General features: G+C 40.3%; 1 protein-coding gene across 1 annotated transcript in view; it reads left to right on the forward strand.

Moving 5' to 3' along the window:
• GRIN3A (glutamate ionotropic receptor NMDA type subunit 3A) overlaps nucleotides 1-18,139 on the forward strand; it is a 68,432-nt gene that overhangs the window by 22,578 nt on the left and 27,715 nt on the right. The window contains exons 2-3 of the mRNA XM_001232181.7: nucleotides 6,854-7,458; nucleotides 12,982-14,029. Coding sequence (XP_001232182.4) covers nucleotides 6,854-7,458; nucleotides 12,982-14,029 — 1,653 coding nt within the window. The remainder of the gene's footprint in view (nucleotides 1-6,853; nucleotides 7,459-12,981; nucleotides 14,030-18,139) is intronic.

Raw genomic sequence — 18,139 nt, forward strand, 5'->3', positions numbered from 1 at the left:
ATGGGCTTTGCAGATGCTGATTATGAATTACATCTTCTTTCCATGAAAAGGAGGATTCCTCAGATAACTGTTGAGGCAAGGAAGGAACAAGCAGTCATTTACCAAATGCCATGAACTAGTAGCCAGGTTACGAGCAGGCAGTAATAATTTGGATTCTCTGCAAGGAGAAAGGCTTTAAAAGCCAGCAAATACCTTATCTTCCACATTTCTATCTCCCACTTACGTTAGTAGAGCGCCTGGGAGCCAGTCACAGACAAGCACCCAGCCACCTTTCTTCCATATGGAGCATGCCACAGACTAGAGGTGATTCTCCAGAGCACGGCATTGGCATTTTAATGATGGGGGGAGGGCCTTTTATGGAGAATTAGTGCAACTCCCCCTGATGTATTTGTGTTATCAATCATCTGTCTTCTAACAGTAATGACATGTTTTAGGGAAGGAAAAACTATTCTGGCTCTTGACATCTGTATGAAATATTCTCTGTTGAACTTTATATGTTGGTTTTTCCCCCCTGGAGCAAAGAACACCTTGAAGTTTTTGAAGTAGTATTACTTACGATAATTTATAAATGGCCATGAAGATAAATAATGGGTCTTTCTTTCCAAGAACAGCTGAATGTTCTTATTTTATACTGCCTGTTTGACCTTGTAGAGAACTGTACTTATTCAGATTAGTTTGAAGTCTTTGTATGTAGTCATTAGGGATGTTAAGCAACCCAAATTCATGACTGTCTGGTTGAACAAGAGAAATCATTCTGAGGACAAACTAAGAGAATCCTTAAATTAATCTGTTTTTGTTGTTGTTTCTTTTTAAATCAACAGTTAGTGCCTCGTTAGGATCTGCTGATAAGCGTTGCCTGGACAGTTGCCAGGCTTGTTTTGCTGTAGGAATAAGAATGGCTTTAGCTAGTTTGAACTGGCTTTTCTCTCAGAAGCTTTGAAACCGTCGGCAAAAAAAAAACAGCCTTTCTTTGGGGATCTGCACTGTTTCAAATTGTACTCTTGTTCAAACGGGTGTATACATGGAGAGAGAATATGATAAAAGAGAATTAGTAAAGTCGTCCTCCTCTTCTTGGGCCAATGCGGGAGAAATTCTTTGCTTGACAGTGGCTTGTTTTTACAAAGATGAATAGTCCTAATCATCTGGGTCTAGGATTTTCTTCCCCAGGGAAACAAACGATGAACTTATTCTTCTGTTTAAATAGCAGAAGAAATTGGTATTTTTAATCATGCTGATGCTGTGTAAGTAGATGTTTAAGTGTTTTTCTGGATGAAGGCCTGAAGGCTGAATGTAACACTTAGTGATGTCCATGAGAAGTCTTAGGGGGTTTAGCTGGGGCTGGAAAAAGGCCAGAAGCAGCATTACACCACGGTTCCAGCATTTGATACCAAAGGCATGTGGGCTTTTTGCACTAACGAGTGAGGCACAGAAATGGAATTTCCTTGGCTGAAGGTATGGAGAACTCTAAGCTCCCCTTCTCACCGTATGTGCTGTGAGACCATCAGTGACCCTGGTGAAGCGAGAAGTGCTCACACTTCCCTAACTCCTCACCTGTCTCCAGGATGCACCAGGAGCCACTCTCTGGCTGGTGGGGCTAACAGTGGGACCTCTCCACCCAGAGCCCTTCCTGCACTCTAGACAACTGCCAGCACAAAATCTCTGTGAAGCACTGCAGTTTCAGCAGCAAGGCAGTTATCAAAGAAAAGGCGAAATATTTCATAGCATCTTTCTTTTTGGCATGTAAAGAAAAAGCAATAGGTAGGCACTTAGTCTGTAGGGAGCTGGGTATTGAGCCTAAACTTTGTTGTTTCAACCACGGAAAAAAGAGCTTCTCAGTTTTTGAAGCTCCAGCATCAGCTTGCTCACAGCTGCCGTTTAGCTCTGTTTGTAAAGCTGTGAGCCCCCACAGCTGCACTGAAAGCCAGAAGGCTTTTTTTTTCTGTTCAGCAGAGGTTTCTCTGATGTAATTATATAACTTGTTTTCTCTTTTGTTTCTTATCATGAATGTACATGTGAACACTGCCTTTGCCCATGAGAATCAGTGGGGAATAATATTATCAGTGCTTTTTTGTCTTTACAGTGAGCAAAAATTATTCACATACATGCTTTAACTCTGCTAATGAATCTATCGTAATGTCAAATAAAATGTCACCATGGCCATGTGTAATTAGCATTACAGATTTGGTTGAAGAGTTAAATGGTCAAATCCTGCAGGGTGCAAGTCAGTCTAGCTCCAGGCATTGATACTGTCCACAAGATTTTCCTTTACTGAGAATGGGTCTACAGATGACTGAAACAGCCTTGAAAAAGATCTAATTGATGAAATGCAAATCATGTATTTGGTGTTAAGTGAACCTGCTATCTGAAGTATCTCAGGCAGTGAAAGTAAAAATTGCTCTGGTTGCAGTACAGAAAGCAAATAAGTAGTTACTGTCTCTTTTTGTGTAGGGAACTGAAACACATCAGACCATGTAGAGTTCAGTGTTCTGTGACTGGCTTCTTCTGAAGCCCACTGGAAGTCAGCGGAAAGACTGTCGGTATCTGATCCAAAGGTGATTAATCAGAAAATAAGGATTCTAGGCTCGTTAGTTACCCAGAAGAAGTTGAAGTCAAGTCATTGTGGCTGGTTTATAAAACACCAGCTAATTACGTGCAGTAAGAAATTACGTCTTCACAAACATTGAAAATGCTTTTGCTAGTTGAGACTTTGTAAATACAAACACTTCATTAAAAATTAAAAATTCCAATTAACATTATTCAAATGAGTTTTAATTTTCTGTGTAGAGAAAAATTGATGGAAGTCATTCCACCTTTAATGACAGCTTAAAGTAAAATTGAAACAAAGCAATTGATTTTCCATACAAGAATTAATTGACAGTTTAACTGAAACAGTCAAACTTTACTAATTTCCAAAGTCAAGTAATAAAGGTGTCTGCCTAAGAATTTTGATAAGGATGGATGGGCACAGTTCAATACACTGATATTATCGCATAAATCTTCTGTTTCCTGATAAGTAAAAAGTTATACACATCTAAACTATCATTTAAGTTGTCAAAAGCCTTTGCTCTGAAATTATGCTGCCTCAGTGATTGCTTTTGAATCACTGAATAGGCAGTTTTTGGAAGTTCTTCATTAAAAAGCAGAAATTTCTTATAGAGAAATGAATTGTCGGGAATAGATAAAGGCTCATCAAAGACTGTATACTGTGTGTCTTCATCTGTGTAATTTTTTCAGCCCCTATAGGTTCAATTGCATCCTACAAATGACAAATAAACCTTTCAAAATAAAATTAAGAAGGTATTAAATCCAAATATCTCTGAACATCACTGCATCATTTCTTGAAAGGTTCTTCTTCTGCATACAAAAGCAGTAAGGTCAACCAGTGTTTCTCTAGATGAACCCTGTAATTGTTTGTGTTGTGAACCAGTCTGACCCATCAGGTATCCCTGTGCTGAATGCCACGCGCAAAGCAGACATTAACTGTTAGTAAAACAAAGTTGCCCATTGATTCCTAAAGTCAGTAGGATTGTTTGCATGGTGGGCTGAGGACTGGCTGAAAGTTAAGCAGAGCACAAAGGCCTTCTCATTGATTTTTCTGTATGTCATTGTACCAGATAAGTTCTTAAGACAAGTTTGTAGTCAGTTCCCTTCAGTTTACCATTTGGTCCTGATATACTTCATGCTACTTTTTCAGGGCTTAAAGTTTACCTTTCAAGCATGCTAACAAGGAAATAAGCAGTTAATCACAGTGCTGGTAATTGCTCATGTAGATGCACCTGTTGACTACAGAAAATGACTACTAAAACATGTTAACAACCTCTTTTGAAAACATGTTTGATCTAAACAGGTTATGCCAATTCACATCCACTCAGTGAATCAAAGAATGACAGAACTGTTTGAATTGGAAGGGAGCCTTAAGGGCCATCTCGTCTAACTCTCCTGCAATTAACAGGGACATCTGTAGCTAGATCAGTGTGCTCAGAGCTCCGTCCAGCCTGACCTTGAGTGAAGAAGTGTCTCAATGCAAGAACACTCTGTTGGACCACACTGACACATCTAAGTATTTTCACATAAGAAAGGGACCACTGTTAGAACTCCTCAGGACTAAGCCTTTGGCTGCGCTACTATAGGAAGTCCATCTTCCACCTGAGACTACCCACAAGTGCAGTGGAGCTTGTCTTCATCTGCACTGCTGAATAAAAGTATAACCAGTGCTCTGTTTCCTGTGGGTACAGTCTGATCCCCAGTAACCCCAACATGTAATTTTTACCTGTTGTGTATCTTTTTTTGCTTCCAAAGTGTTTTGACACTTGCAGTGTTTGGAAGAACTGTGCTGTGGACAGGAGGAAATCTTACGTAGTGTGGAACAGTGCATTAGCACTGTGTTTAGCATGGGGGCATGTAGGTCTAGAGATATCTGAACCTGCTGGGTGAGGTGGAGCACCAGTTCTCATGCACTTACTCGTACTGCCTACAGGAATAGTCACCCAAATGCACCAGAACCCACACTGCCACTGCAGGGCACCAAGGAGAGCTACTTGTCATGGGCCAAACCGAGAGTGGGGACAGATTGCACAGTGCAAATGCTCATGTTTGTTTTCTGGAAGCTTTTTGCAGAAGTATGGATACAAATATTCTTGCTAACTTATATCAGACATCAGTACAGGATTGTTTTTCTGTGTCCAGTAGATTCTTTCTTTCATATCTGCGTGTACACTGTAATAGGTGTGAAGCTATGATTGAGATGCTGTCCTTCTGAATGTACCAGAGAATTTTGAGCTTCCTGATGCGGTATGTACAGGTTGTATACTGTCACTCGTATGTGCAAAATGTTCTATTTATATCGAATAACATAACTAAAAAAATAACTACATCAGTGGGCTTGCAAGGTTGTTTGGAGACAGATCATTTTGTAAAAAGTGACTGGACTTGGACTTGATCTCGGGGAGAGAACACAAGGAAAACTTTCTGTTCCCTTCTGTTTCAACTGAGGGACAAACAAGAGTTAATTTATTAAATGATCTCATAATTTTAGCCAGAAAAGTTTGTCTTAATTGACTTTTTTGACACTAATTTATTCAAATCAGCTTCCCAAATCCAAGTATTATGTGCAAAGCTTTTTTTTTTTTTTTTTTTTTTCCTATGCTAATAATGTATTTTAATTAATAGGCCATGTTTAGCTTAGAGCTCACAGAGTCTGCACAGCTTAGCTTCTGGTGCATTCAGTAACTTGTCCTTTATCAAAGAGTCAATCCTTTTGCACTTTATTGGCAGTACATGATGTGCATTGATTGTGGACACTGATCTATTCAATTAGCTTATTTATGTTTCTGTGTAAAAACAAGCCACTGGTACCAAAACCAAGAGGTAACAAAAGAGCTGAGAGCTTCTTCAATTAAAGTATTCTCATAATCAAGCTCTGAATTTAAATGATCTGCTAAGGAAAATGCATGATGAGTTCATGTAGCTACAAATTAACACAGTGAGAGCTTGCTACTTTTAAATGGTGTTTAGCTCTTCTGTTTGTTTGTTTGGGTTTTTTGTTTGTTTGTTTTGGTTGGTTGTTTTTTTATTTGCTGCATTCTACCTCTTACATCTAAAGTGGAGAGCCAGGGTTTCATTTTACTGCATTTCTGATTAATTCAAATTTAGAATGATATTTCTAAGATCCATCCAAGCTGGAGCCTCTAATGAGCACTAAAATACTGCTAAAATCAAAGGACAGCATTTTATGCTAGCTTCAAACAGAGTAAAGGTCTGATTGCCTCTCATATATAGTACTTGTTATCTATCTAAAATGTAAGAGCAGGAGGAACAGACCTGAAGGGCTTAGTTACTTAGGAATGGATAGAAAGATGATGAAATTCAGGAACCTGTGTAGGATAATATATAATTTGAGGGGGCTTGAATACTGGCAAATGTTGACATGAAGTCATAACAAAGATCTTACAAGCCAAATCAAATCCTGAAACTGACTTTGTAACTGAGTTCATAGGAAAGCTGTACTGAGGACTGTCAGCTTCTAAGCTGAAACCAAGCAGGTGAATTAACCTCATATCCTCCATACTTTCCTGGAAAAGATACAGCAAAAGGCCGTGTTGCTGGGAAATGGAACTGGTTACGTTCTATCCTATCATCAGTGACATAAAAAATATAAGTATGGAATGCCTATTTATGAAGTATTTTCCAACTCAGATAGCACAGAGTGTGCACATCTTAGCCTTTTGTGCTTTCAGTAACTAGCCCTTTAGCAAGGAATTAATCTTCTCAGGTTTTATTAGCAGTACAGGATGTGCATTGGCTGTCAGTGATGATCTGTTCCATTAGCTTGCTCATGTGACTATGTAGGAAAAGTCATCTACTGTCCCCCCTCCCCCCAAAAAACAAAACAAAACAAAAAAAAAACCCGAGAGTTCTTTTTTTATCTTCATTTACTTTTTACCAAAGCACTTGACAGTGTTCATTTGAATTTAAGCGTTATTGCCATGATTGAATACAAATAACAGTCTTACTTTCTCATATGGTCTGTTAGAAGAAAATGGAATTCAGTGATTGAGAATGCCAAGAAATCCAAAAGTACAAGTGGATTTAAAGAAATCCAAATTATTGAAAGCAGACTCTTTGATGGTTATTGAAGTTGACTCAGATTCTAATCCAGGAAGCCCTTGATTCACTGTCTGTGTAAATTGGGTAGGTCTAAGTTTCCCAATTTCTCGCACCACTACCTAGATCAACAATTGATTACTTTGAACAACATGACTGAACATGTAATCCTCACATAAAAATTAAGAAAATGCACTAACTTTGGTTCCAGCTTATTTCTAATGAAAATATTGTGTATTTTTGACTGCAGAATCCCCTCCACCTGCAAATGAGTTTAGAAAACTCATTGAGCTCTGATGCTGACATCACGTTCTCAATCCTTGCGATGAACAACTGGTACAATTTCAGCTTAATGGTATGCCAGGAAGAGTGGAACATCACGGATTTTCTCTTCCTCACACAACAGAGCTCCAAGTTCCACCTGGGGTCCATTATAAACATCACAGCAAATCTCACTTCAACCAATGACCTTCTCAACTACCTACAGTTTTACCTGGAGAGCATCAAAGACACAACATCTACCATGGTCATGTTTGGATGTGACATGGAAAAAACAAGGAGAATTTTTGAAATAACTACCCGATTTGGTGTGATGCCTCCAGAACTTCACTGGATTATTGGGGATTCACAGAATGTGGAAGAACTGAGGACAGAAGGTTTGCCACTGGGTCTCATTGCTCATGGCAAGACAACACAGTCTGTCTTTGAGCATTACGTGCAGGATGCAATGGAGCTGGTAGCAAGAGCTGTAGCAGCAGCCACCATGATTCAGCCTGAACTTGCTCTTATTCCGAGTACAATGAATTGTATGGACACAGATGAAAAAAATATAACCTCAGGACAATATTTGTCAAAGTAAGTTTGTTGTTGTTGTTGTTGCTGTTTGTAGCTAGCATTTGTGGTATCAAATTGCATCTTAATTTTCTTTCCCTTTCCAGCCCTTCCTTATAGCATGGCTGTAATGCTGTTAACCCTTACTAATACATGCATTTGTTTCAGTATTTCTTCCTGCTTCATTTTTCTGATTTCATAATGAAACTTAAACTCAGCCATAGAGGGACATGAGGTCAGTTGTGGAAAAAGATTGTGTTCCACCGGCAGAGATAGTACAGTGCGTGTGTAGGCTAAGCTGCAGCATAAGCTCTGAAAGTGTCTTGTAATTATACATTTGTGGGAGAAGTCAAATTCTCTCAGGTTTTGAGATACCTGAGAGAATACAAAACACACAATGAGTATTTATGCTACCAAAGAAATATATAAAAAAATATAAGTGTGAAAAACAGGTGTGTGTTTTCAGGCCCTTGCTAGTATGCTTCCATGGGTCAGGAATAAACAAACCAAAAAAACCCTTAGACACCACTTCTGCAGGATGAAAGCTCTCAAAGCTACAAGAAGTGCCAGAAACCAAATCCTCTGCAGGGTGGTGTGGGAAGCTCCTCTTTCTGCTTCTAAAACTACTCCCATAGACCAGTTGTTCCCAAAACAACCTGGAGATTAACATCTACAAATATTTGAGGCTTTAACATCTGAGAAAGATGCATGATTCCTTTTAAAAACAAACAAAAAGTCCTTGTTATGTGTGTGAAGTTATGAGCAGTTTTACATTCAGTGACTGCTACAGATTTTTACCCTGTTACATCTGTTTTTTAGCCTACAGTACCTACAGTACCCTTAATGGATAGGGTTAGGATAGGAGTTTTTGAGACAAATGTTTGAGTGTTACAGTATTTTGAGAATTAAGGAAGAGTCAAAGACAAACAAAAGCAACATCGAAACACTTCTATGTATTCCTGCATAACATTTCTTCATCACTGTTTTCTTCAAAAAACTGGTAGCCCTTACATGCTGAACATGGACTGCTGTCATCAGGTTGTCATATTTTTCACATCTGTGAAATGTCTTGTCCCTTCCTCTTGATTGAGATACTGTGGAAGGCAAAAAAAAAAAGGTCAGAAGGTAGGGAGAAATCTGTTCTTATAAGGAATGACTTGATCTGGCTGGGAAAAGAGACAGTTAATGGGGAATGATAAAGATGTAGAAAATCGCTAGTGAAATGGAGAGAGCAGACAAAGATAAATCATTCATTGTCTTTTTGCCTAAAAGAAACAAGGGAGATGAAGTCAACAAGGTTCAAAACAAATCACAAGCAGCGCTTCATACCACTGCACAGTGGTACAGCACAGTACAGAGAGTACATCTGTAAGGTTTCTGCTGTAAATTCAAGTAATACTAGTATTTTAAGTGTGTTCAACAGGAGGGCTGAATGAAGTGCCTGTAAGAGGATTCAGAGGGAGCAACACCACACTGACAAATCGCAGCAGGTTCTAGAAATGCCTGGGACTCAAAATGATTGAGAACTGTCAGAACATTAGGAGAAAATGTTATAGACTTGGCCTGCTTTTCCCCAGGTGCCTGCTGGTGGACTGTATTGAAGAGAACACACTAGATAAACTGTTGGCCTGAATCACTGCAGTGTGTAGTGTATCAGTGAGGCAGACGCCTGATGGCCAGTCCTTGTGTATTTGAGTTAGCAGCACAACTATTAATTCATTACAGCAACAATGATTTATGGGTCACCAATGGGTGGCTTAATTGTAACCAGAGAAGAGACAAAACTTCTGTCTGGTGAGTAACTGAGTATTTACTGATGGGGGTCCTTTTCTGCCTGAGAGCTCATCTGTCTAGGTACACTGCCTCAGAGCTGCGGTGGCTGGGGATGGAGAGGTGCAGAGACATGAACATTGCCTCTGCTGCTGCCGGACGCAGAGTGAAAGCACTTCCATGGCTGACACACAGTCTCTGTTGTGCACTGACTCTGCAGCCATTTAAGTGACACCCAAGGGCAGCACAGCTGTGAACAAGGCCGCTGTTTGGTCCATGGCAAAGCAGGCTTTTATCGATACGAGTATGGAATTGGAGGAGCACATGCTTGTTGTAGATCTCCCGTCTTTAATTCCTCCTACAGCAAGTCTGATTCCCAGATCTATTCCTGTTGCTCCTGGGAGCGTTCCTTGTTGCCAGAATAAGATACTAAAATTTAAGAGCTTCATCTTTTCTTATACCCTAAACTAGTCTCACAGCTTTAATTTACCTTGGGTAATTTCTCCAGCCTGCTGTTTGTCTGCCTGTTGTGGCTCTTGCTTCTGGTAGTTTTTCCAAGAAAGATACAGAATGGCCAAGCCATTGAAGTTGAGTGGAAGTGAAATCATTAAATTAAGTCATTCTACGAAGAGGGCTTTGGTAGAGTATAACAACAATCAGTTCTTAGAACAAAGCACAGTAATAAAAACAGGAAGAAAGCTGAAAAGAACAAGTGGCACACTTGGGACTTCTGGTCAAACTAAGTAATGCTAGTAAAGCGTTGAGACAGCTACCGCAGTCTGTCAGTGCAGTCATCAGCTCACAGACATTGACACATCAAGGATTTAATTCACTGAGGGTCTGTCCCTTCGCCTTCTGAAATCTATACACATCTTTCTGCATGAGCCTGCCCATAGCCCTTCTGAAGAGGGCTAGCTCAGTATATCAGTATATATACTCATACCTATATATCAGATATTTCCATTGTGTCATTGTGATACGTGATAGTTGTAAGTCTCAAAGATTTCACACTAGAGGCTGCTGGTCTAAATAATGTAGTCTGATCCTCAAATCTATTTTTTAAAATGACTGAGTTCTGCTGTGAAGACTGTGGCATGAGTTTCACTACTGCTGCACACAGTGCGTGCAGAAGATTAGCAGCCAGAGCCACTCACAACTTTTACAAAGTGTTGTTAAAATGTATCTCCCACATGGTTCCCCTCATTTATTTTGATTAATGTCCTGTCACTACCAAAAATATGGAACATGCAAATGAGCTGCAAAAGTAAGCTGCTACCTCGAGAAGGTAGCAAAGTCGTATGTTTAAATGCTACTAAATCTCTCAGGTAAATGCTTTTAACACAATTCAACTACAGGACAGGTACAGAGTGCTCGGTTCACTCTCATGGGCATGCTTATTTCTGCACTGAAAGTCAGAGAACACAGTGCATAAATTTCACTGTTCTCATTCTACCTGCAGAAAATAAATCTAATGCATTATTCCATAGCTTCATCTACTCCCCAAACTCCAGGTTTGCAGCTTTCTAATATTCAGGTTGTGCTACAATGGAAATTTGGGGCCAAATCCATCAGAACTTTGCTAACTTATTCCTCTTAGGAATTTGTATCTGTTAGTTTTGGCATTGTTGTTAACACTAATGAGCTGTTAACACTATTTTCCACACTGCTTCTTTCGTAATCTTGTGCACAGACACATCCACACCTTCAGTTATTGTCATAGTGATGACCTCAGCATATAAACCCAGCAGTGCTGGTAGGGAAGAAGTTGCACATTTTTATTTTTATTTTTACAAAGGCTGAGGAGAAGAGAGATAGAAAACAAACAAATTCATGGTTATGTGAACCTTCCTTTAGTGCTTGGGATTGCCTTTCTCTGTAGCTGTTGTCTTGATGATGTTTACATTTGCAAACATGCACAGACAGAAAAGCAGCCTGGGAGGAAAGCACCCATCATGCATGACTAAAACCACTGGTTAATGAAGTTACAGTAACATTTAGCTGACAAGACTAAGTGGAAAAGGATTTTTAAAATGTGATCCACAATCACGCATCAATCCTGTATGTTATTAACATCCGTGTGTATTTCTGGGTATAATTCTTAGACTCGGGTAACACATGCACAGATCTGTTGTTCTTGACAGTATTGGCTGTATCATCTTGGGCTGTGTTATCTTTTGGGTTGATGACTGGACTAGATGAGCTCAGTGTTTTTTTCCAACCTTAATGATTCTGTGATTTGAAGGTCCAGACGTAACGCACAGTAGACTGCTTGAGTAGACTGTTTTGAAGCCATCAAAGAAGAGGCTTTCACACATGCAGCTATACTCAAACTCTATTATTTAGTTTCTTAAATTTGTTCTTAGCTGAGGGCAAATATTAGTATGATCTGCACGCATGCAGAGTTTTTACTGCTGAAGATACATAAAAATTTAACAGATCTCATCAGTGCAGTGCAGTCAGCAGTGTGCATGCACAGACACTTTCTGCAGGTTTATCCTTTTTGAATCTATTTAAGGTTAGTTTTTTCTTCCCCTCTAGCTATTGATAAACAATTAACACTACTTAAAGTTTATGTCTTGTCTGTTGGGGTTGCAGTGACAGATATACACCTTATACTTCTTTCAATACTTGCTTTCATCTAATTCTCAGAGCTATTATGATGTGTTACATTCTACTATGACAGCTAAATAGTCTGTCATCTGAATGCCTCTTACTGAAAAATATGTGCTTCACTTACCTTACACCGTATTAGCAGCAATATAACTCCGTTGTTTTTAATGGAATCACTCTCCCAAGACTTTCATAGTCATAACAGGGTGCCTCTGCAGTCCCTGCAAATTGCACAGCAGCTTTCTCATTAACAGGGAGCAGTTCAGCTGGTCATGTTCCCACTCACTTCCCTGCTCCCTTATCTGTATCATTTTAGCATATTGAATAATGAGTTACCAGAAGCTGTATTATACATAGGTGGATGACAACTACCAGCAAATGTTGCCAGCCCAATGCTAAGGAAATACTTATCTTTTACTCTGAAGATCTGGGATAGTAGATGTCCAAAAAACAATGTACAGTGCAAAACTGGTACGCTTCATGAAATCAGCTGTGTCAAAATTGCACTTTCCAGAACATTGCTTTTGCAGGTATTGTAATAGTAATTTTTTTTTAAAGAATTAAAATTTTGTTCTAGAGCAAAGTTCTTTCACCGAGTCCCTTCCCCTTTTCTGGAGTGGCTAACAGTGACTTACCAATGCCAAATGGGCATTTGGAATCTGGGTTGGTTCACTTGAGAGTGCTTGAAATACGTTGACAGCACTTCAGTCGCTTCCCTTGCATATGCTACATCTTACTAAGATCATAAGATTTTTCTTGGAAGGGCATTTCTTCATTTCCATTCTTCCATTTTCATTCATATTTTTATCTGGGAACGTGACTACTGATCTCTAAGTTCAGTTGAGAACTAACCTATGTTTCATTTACTCACGAAGCAAAGGGCAAAGGCAACTGAAAAAAAAAAAAAGATATCTCTCATTTTTTTGTAGTAAGTAAATCAAATGCCTTTCCATTCACATTACATAAAATATGCAGGGGAGAGAGCATTCCCAGGTATGTTAATCATAAGTGGCTTATTCATCATACCACAGAAGAGCTATGAATATCTAGTGTTGAGCCAGATTTCCTAATCTAATCCCTTAAACATAAATTCAAGGTGTCTGCAAAAGTTTCAGCATATGACTTGCGATGTTGGCTTCTGATTACTCTGCTTTCTCTCTCCAACAGGTTTTTAGCTAACACAAGTTTTGATGGTCTCAGTGGCCACATTAAGGTGAAAGGCTCCTCTGTTGTCAGCTCAGAAAACAACTTCTTCATCTGGAACCTGCAGCATGACCCTGTTGGCAATCCTATGTGGACTCGTCTAGGGAGCTGGCAAGAAGGAAAGATTGTCATGGACTATGGGATATGGCCAGAACAGGCCCAGAGACATAAAACTCACATGCAGCACCCCACTCGGCTGCACCTCAGGGTGGTAACTCTTATTGAGCACCCTTTTGTCTTTACAAGAGATGTAGATGATGAAGGTCTTTGCCCAGCAGGGCAGCTGTGCCTGGATCCTTTGACCAACGATTCAGCTGTGCTGGATAACCTGTTTGAAACCCTTCAAGGAGGAAATGACACCGTTCCCATTGAGCTGAAGAAGTGCTGCTATGGCTACTGCATTGACCTGCTGGAGAAGTTGGCTGAGGATATGAACTTTGATTTTGACTTGTACATTGTTGGTGATGGAAAATACGGAGCCTGGAAGAATGGTCATTGGACTGGGCTGGTGGGAGACCTTCTTTCTGGGACAGCTCACATGGCAGTGACATCATTTAGCATTAACACTGCCCGCAGCCAAGTGATTGATTTCACTAGCCCTTTCTTTTCCACTAGTTTGGGGATATTGGTGAGGACCAGAGACACGGCAGCTCCGATTGGAGCCTTCATGTGGCCACTTCACTGGACTATGTGGCTGGGGATATTTGTTGCGCTCCACATCACTGCTGTTTTCCTCACCTTATACGAGTGGAAAAGTCCTTTTGGGATGACCCCCAAGGGAAGGAACAGAAACAAAGTCTTCTCTTTCTCCTCTGCCCTGAATGTCTGCTATGCGATCTTGTTTGGAAGAACAGCTGCCATCAAACCCCCCAAGTGCTGGACTGGAAGGTTTTTAATGAATCTATGGGCTATTTTCTGTCTGTTTTGTTTGTCCACGTACACAGCCAACCTTGCTGCTGTCATGGTTGGAGAGAAGATCTATGAAGAGCTTTCTGGAATACATGACCCAAAGGTAAAGCATTTCTGTTGTTATTAGCTCAGCTTTTTCTTTTTCCCAGTCGAAATTCAATGCTACATAATTTATGGTTTCTTAATAAAATCAGAAAGCGACCTGTCTGCAAAACAGCAGTTACCGTACAGTTAATTATCATCTGACAGCACTTCAGTAGGAAAGTCCATTGAGAGAGGGTATTTAAATGTCCATTAAAGTGTATGGAGTGATTTCAAAGGTCTAAGGTTAGAGGTTGGTCAAGGATTTTTGTTTTGCTCGCAGCAGAGATTTTAAGTGGTTTCTATATGCAGATTTTAGGTTAGATTTCAGTTCTCAAGTGCCTTTGGCTGCAGTTGTTTGGATCAGTTAGGTGATTTAGATCATCCTGATTACGCAGGTAAAATAACCACACAGAGTGGAGACAAAAGCATGAGCATAAAACCTGATATTCTAGGTAGGATTTTGCTAGTATTTCAGAAGCCTTAGTGGTGTTACTGACAACATTCTCCATGAATATTAAATCAAATGGAGAATAACTGAAATACTTCGAAAAACTCTATTTTTTTGCATCAAAATTATAGAGTACTTTATGAGTAGTCAGGCAGTTGATTTTCAGTGTTGCTTCTGCTGGGGAACTGTTCACACAGGAACTAGATCTCATAGTAGACTGCTTGTCTGCAAGTAGCTCAGAGGGCCTGGTACGTACTGGGAAGTCAAGGAAAAATGCAGAAGCAGGACTGCTCACACACACTCCGTCCCTCATTCCCAAGGTGGATGAAGGGAAGTTGTGCTGAAATTTAAGCCTCAGCCAAATTCCACAGTTCAGCCATTTTAGATGACTGTCCTGATTTTATTTGCCACTAATCTGCGGTCACAAATAAAAGTGAGCAGGAGGGTTTATGGAGAGAATACATGGCTGCAGGTGACACAAAAGCAGGCATCCTCTTCAAGTGACAGTCCCTCCAGGCAACAGGATGCCAACAGAAAATTTCCCTTGTTTATTTGATGTTTTCACCAGCAAAAGTGTGATTCATGGTATTGTCCACAATTTTATATTCATAATTTAACTGCTAGTACACAGCTGTGAAACTATCTACCATCAGTCTCAGGTGGCTGAACTGATAAAACATTATGCCAGTGGAACAAATCACCTCAAGAACTCCAGAACCGATCGCTTATTTTGCTTTCATAAAATTTATTAATAAAGGTTATATACATACCTCCAAACAATACAGACCAAGCTCCATCTTTCACATCAGTAAAACTTTGAGTTCAGACTGATGACCATCCAGTTTTGACTTTGTGAATATGATTTCTGAATCACTTCCTCCAGCATTTAGACCAGTAATATTTTTTAAAAAGGACAGTATTTTCTATGGTTGGCCTAAGGCACTCTGATTTATGACTTAAAGCTAGTGCTCTTCCCCCTCCATAAACATATCATATATAGTAATTCTGTAATTTCAAGTTAAGCTTCAGGACTTGTATTTGTTGTGATCAAAGCGTACTGGATGAGTAATTGAGAATCTTTCAGTCCTTGTTTGGTAAGCCTTAACAGGGAGTTGAAAATGAAGTTAGTCCTCTGTTCTTTGTATGGGCATTACCTAATCCATTACCCAGTCACATCAGATGACATCCTATTTTTCTGCGTCACTCTTGTGACTCTGCATGCAGTTCCTATGAGAGATACTGTAAAACTTCTGCAAACTGTAAGAAAATGGAATTATTCTAAAGCTGCACCGTAAAGCTTTGTCATCAAGTTACAAAATTGAGCACAGAGTATTGAAACATATTGTGCACTGCAAACACAGGTCTTAGGCCTGAATAAAACACTGTTGACTGATGGTTTGGGGTTAATCACCTCAGGGATCCCGGTGAATCAGTGGCATTAGTGGCCTCTATTAAGCAGACACTTCTCTGCTTCATGGAAGAAAGGGAAGCTTCTGAATTGTTCCCACTTTCCAATGTAGAAGGAAAACAAAGAGATTTTATGAGAGAGGATTGCCTGATGTTACGTGAACTACAAAATATTTGTAGATATTTTGTTCTCATGTTTTCCTCTGAAGTTTCTGTCTGTGTGATCAGTTATAACTGAAAACGTACTGCTTTAATCTCTTCTCACACAAAGCCTGAGCTGCGCTCTGACAGAGTTCTCTCTAACATATAAAGCTCAGGTTTGGAAAATGTCTGGAGCACAACAGTTGTAGAGGTACACCCACCACTTTGGTTTGTTCTTTAAGTATTTTTTAGGTGATTTAAATATTTTACCTTTTTTTTTCAGATCTACCTGCCTCTTCATCTTCTTAAAAAGATGGCAACAAGATGCAGAAATAATCTTTTTAATATTAATGTGCTTTTAAACATTCCCCTGCTGTTCTCCAGGCAGATACGCTCTTGTACTGTGCTTTTGGAAAGTATTTAAAAAGCAAAACCTGAAATAGATGAGCAGCCTCTTTGAGGTGGTGTAAAACGTACAATTTCCCCAAGCTGGCACCACAAACAGTAAATCCCATGTGAGACTGCAAGCAGTAGGGGAGGGATGGTAAGATGGGAAAAAGTGTCTTTTTTTCAGGATGAGAAGCCTGGTATCTAAAGCCAGTACTGGCAGGAGGATCTATGCTCATTTTTTCTGGTTGAAAAAATATCCAAGGTTAGCAATGGCCTGAATAAACAGCATTTGCCTTTCTAGAGGAATACATGTTGCAGTGGTGGTGTGTAATTGATCGAACAGCACCGTGTTTTAGCAGTTGCTCAGTACAGCTCTGAAAGGAGAGTCTCGGAGGTACAACCTTCTCATCAGAGATCAATGGAAAATTAGTTGCTGTACAACCGCTGGTCACACGGAATGCAGAATGAGGGTTCTCCCCAGTGGACCTTCATGTGCTCTGACAAGACGGGAGTGATGCAATACTGAAGTACCACCATGCTGCTTCCAGAAGGCACCAGCCAGGCATGGTGCTACCCAGAGCAGTGATGGAAGGCAGGAGAACGTCGTTCTGGGAACAGGACTTGTGCCTGAGGGGCTCGGTGCACATTTTCTGAGTGAGGCCTGCGCAGAATCTTAAGAAGGGCAAGCCAAATGTCTAGAGCATCCATCCAGTCAGCTACTCCACTGACTGGGTTTTCAAACCCGAAGGCCCTTTTGATGCTGAAGGGTTTAGAAATGCATTTTATCTAATGTCTATCACATGGGTTGCTTCCAGTCCTTCACATCTCATCGTTTCTGAGCTGAAGTATCAGATCAGCCACAGGTGAAGGCCTAGAGGAGCAGCAGGTGGTTGCTCTCTGTTGAGCTCCCACCTCAGGGGCAGCCTGCCACAGCCTGACTGCATGCCTTTCTTTTAGCAGGAGCTGAAAAATACACACCACCACTGAGCTGCAGAAATATGTTAAAGCAATTTTCTGTCACCTTAAGATCTTACTCTTCTAAAAAAGTGGGCAGCTGGGGACCACAGCTGCCTTGTCTCCACCTATTTTCTAATTTTACACATTCTATACCACTGTCTATTCTAAGTGCAAACGGGCACACACATCTTTTGGGGAAAAACAAACAAAAACAAAAACAAACAAAACAACAACAACAACAACAACAAACCATTCACTTGAATGAATCCAGGCTGCTGTTTGAGCAGTAGAGGATAGCTGCAGGATGAATGCAGTCTTAAGCCAGATGAAGGTTGCAGCAGTGTCCTGAGCCCTCATGTGAAGCAGCAGTCTGCTCTCCACACCACAGGCGATCAGTTTATAAGCTCACTTGTAGGCAGAAGATAGAGACAAACATTTTGTTTGGATCATTTTCTACTGCTTTCATCCCTTCTGCTGTCTGAATCCTAGGTGCTTATGTCTGTTTTTTTCCTAATGTCAGATCTTCGGGTGCACAAAAAAATTACAACATTCCCGCTTTTCAGACTGCTTGGCAGATGGTCTGTTGTGCAGACCTGACTTCTGTACAAGGTCAGTTATTCATCCTACGAGCACACGGACCAGCAGGCTGCCTTGGAGCAGGTCTGATCATTTGTTCTGCCTTCCTGTCACAGCCTGGAAGACACCTGGCACTATTCCTGACATCTCCCCAATCTGCTTGCCACCTTGTTTGTTTTATAGCTCCTTAGTCCCCTGGACTAAGGATAC

Source organism: Gallus gallus, chromosome Z (genome assembly GCF_016699485.2).
Source record: "Gallus gallus isolate bGalGal1 chromosome Z, bGalGal1.mat.broiler.GRCg7b, whole genome shotgun sequence".
Classification (NCBI taxonomy): domain Eukaryota; kingdom Metazoa; phylum Chordata; class Aves; order Galliformes; family Phasianidae; genus Gallus; species Gallus gallus.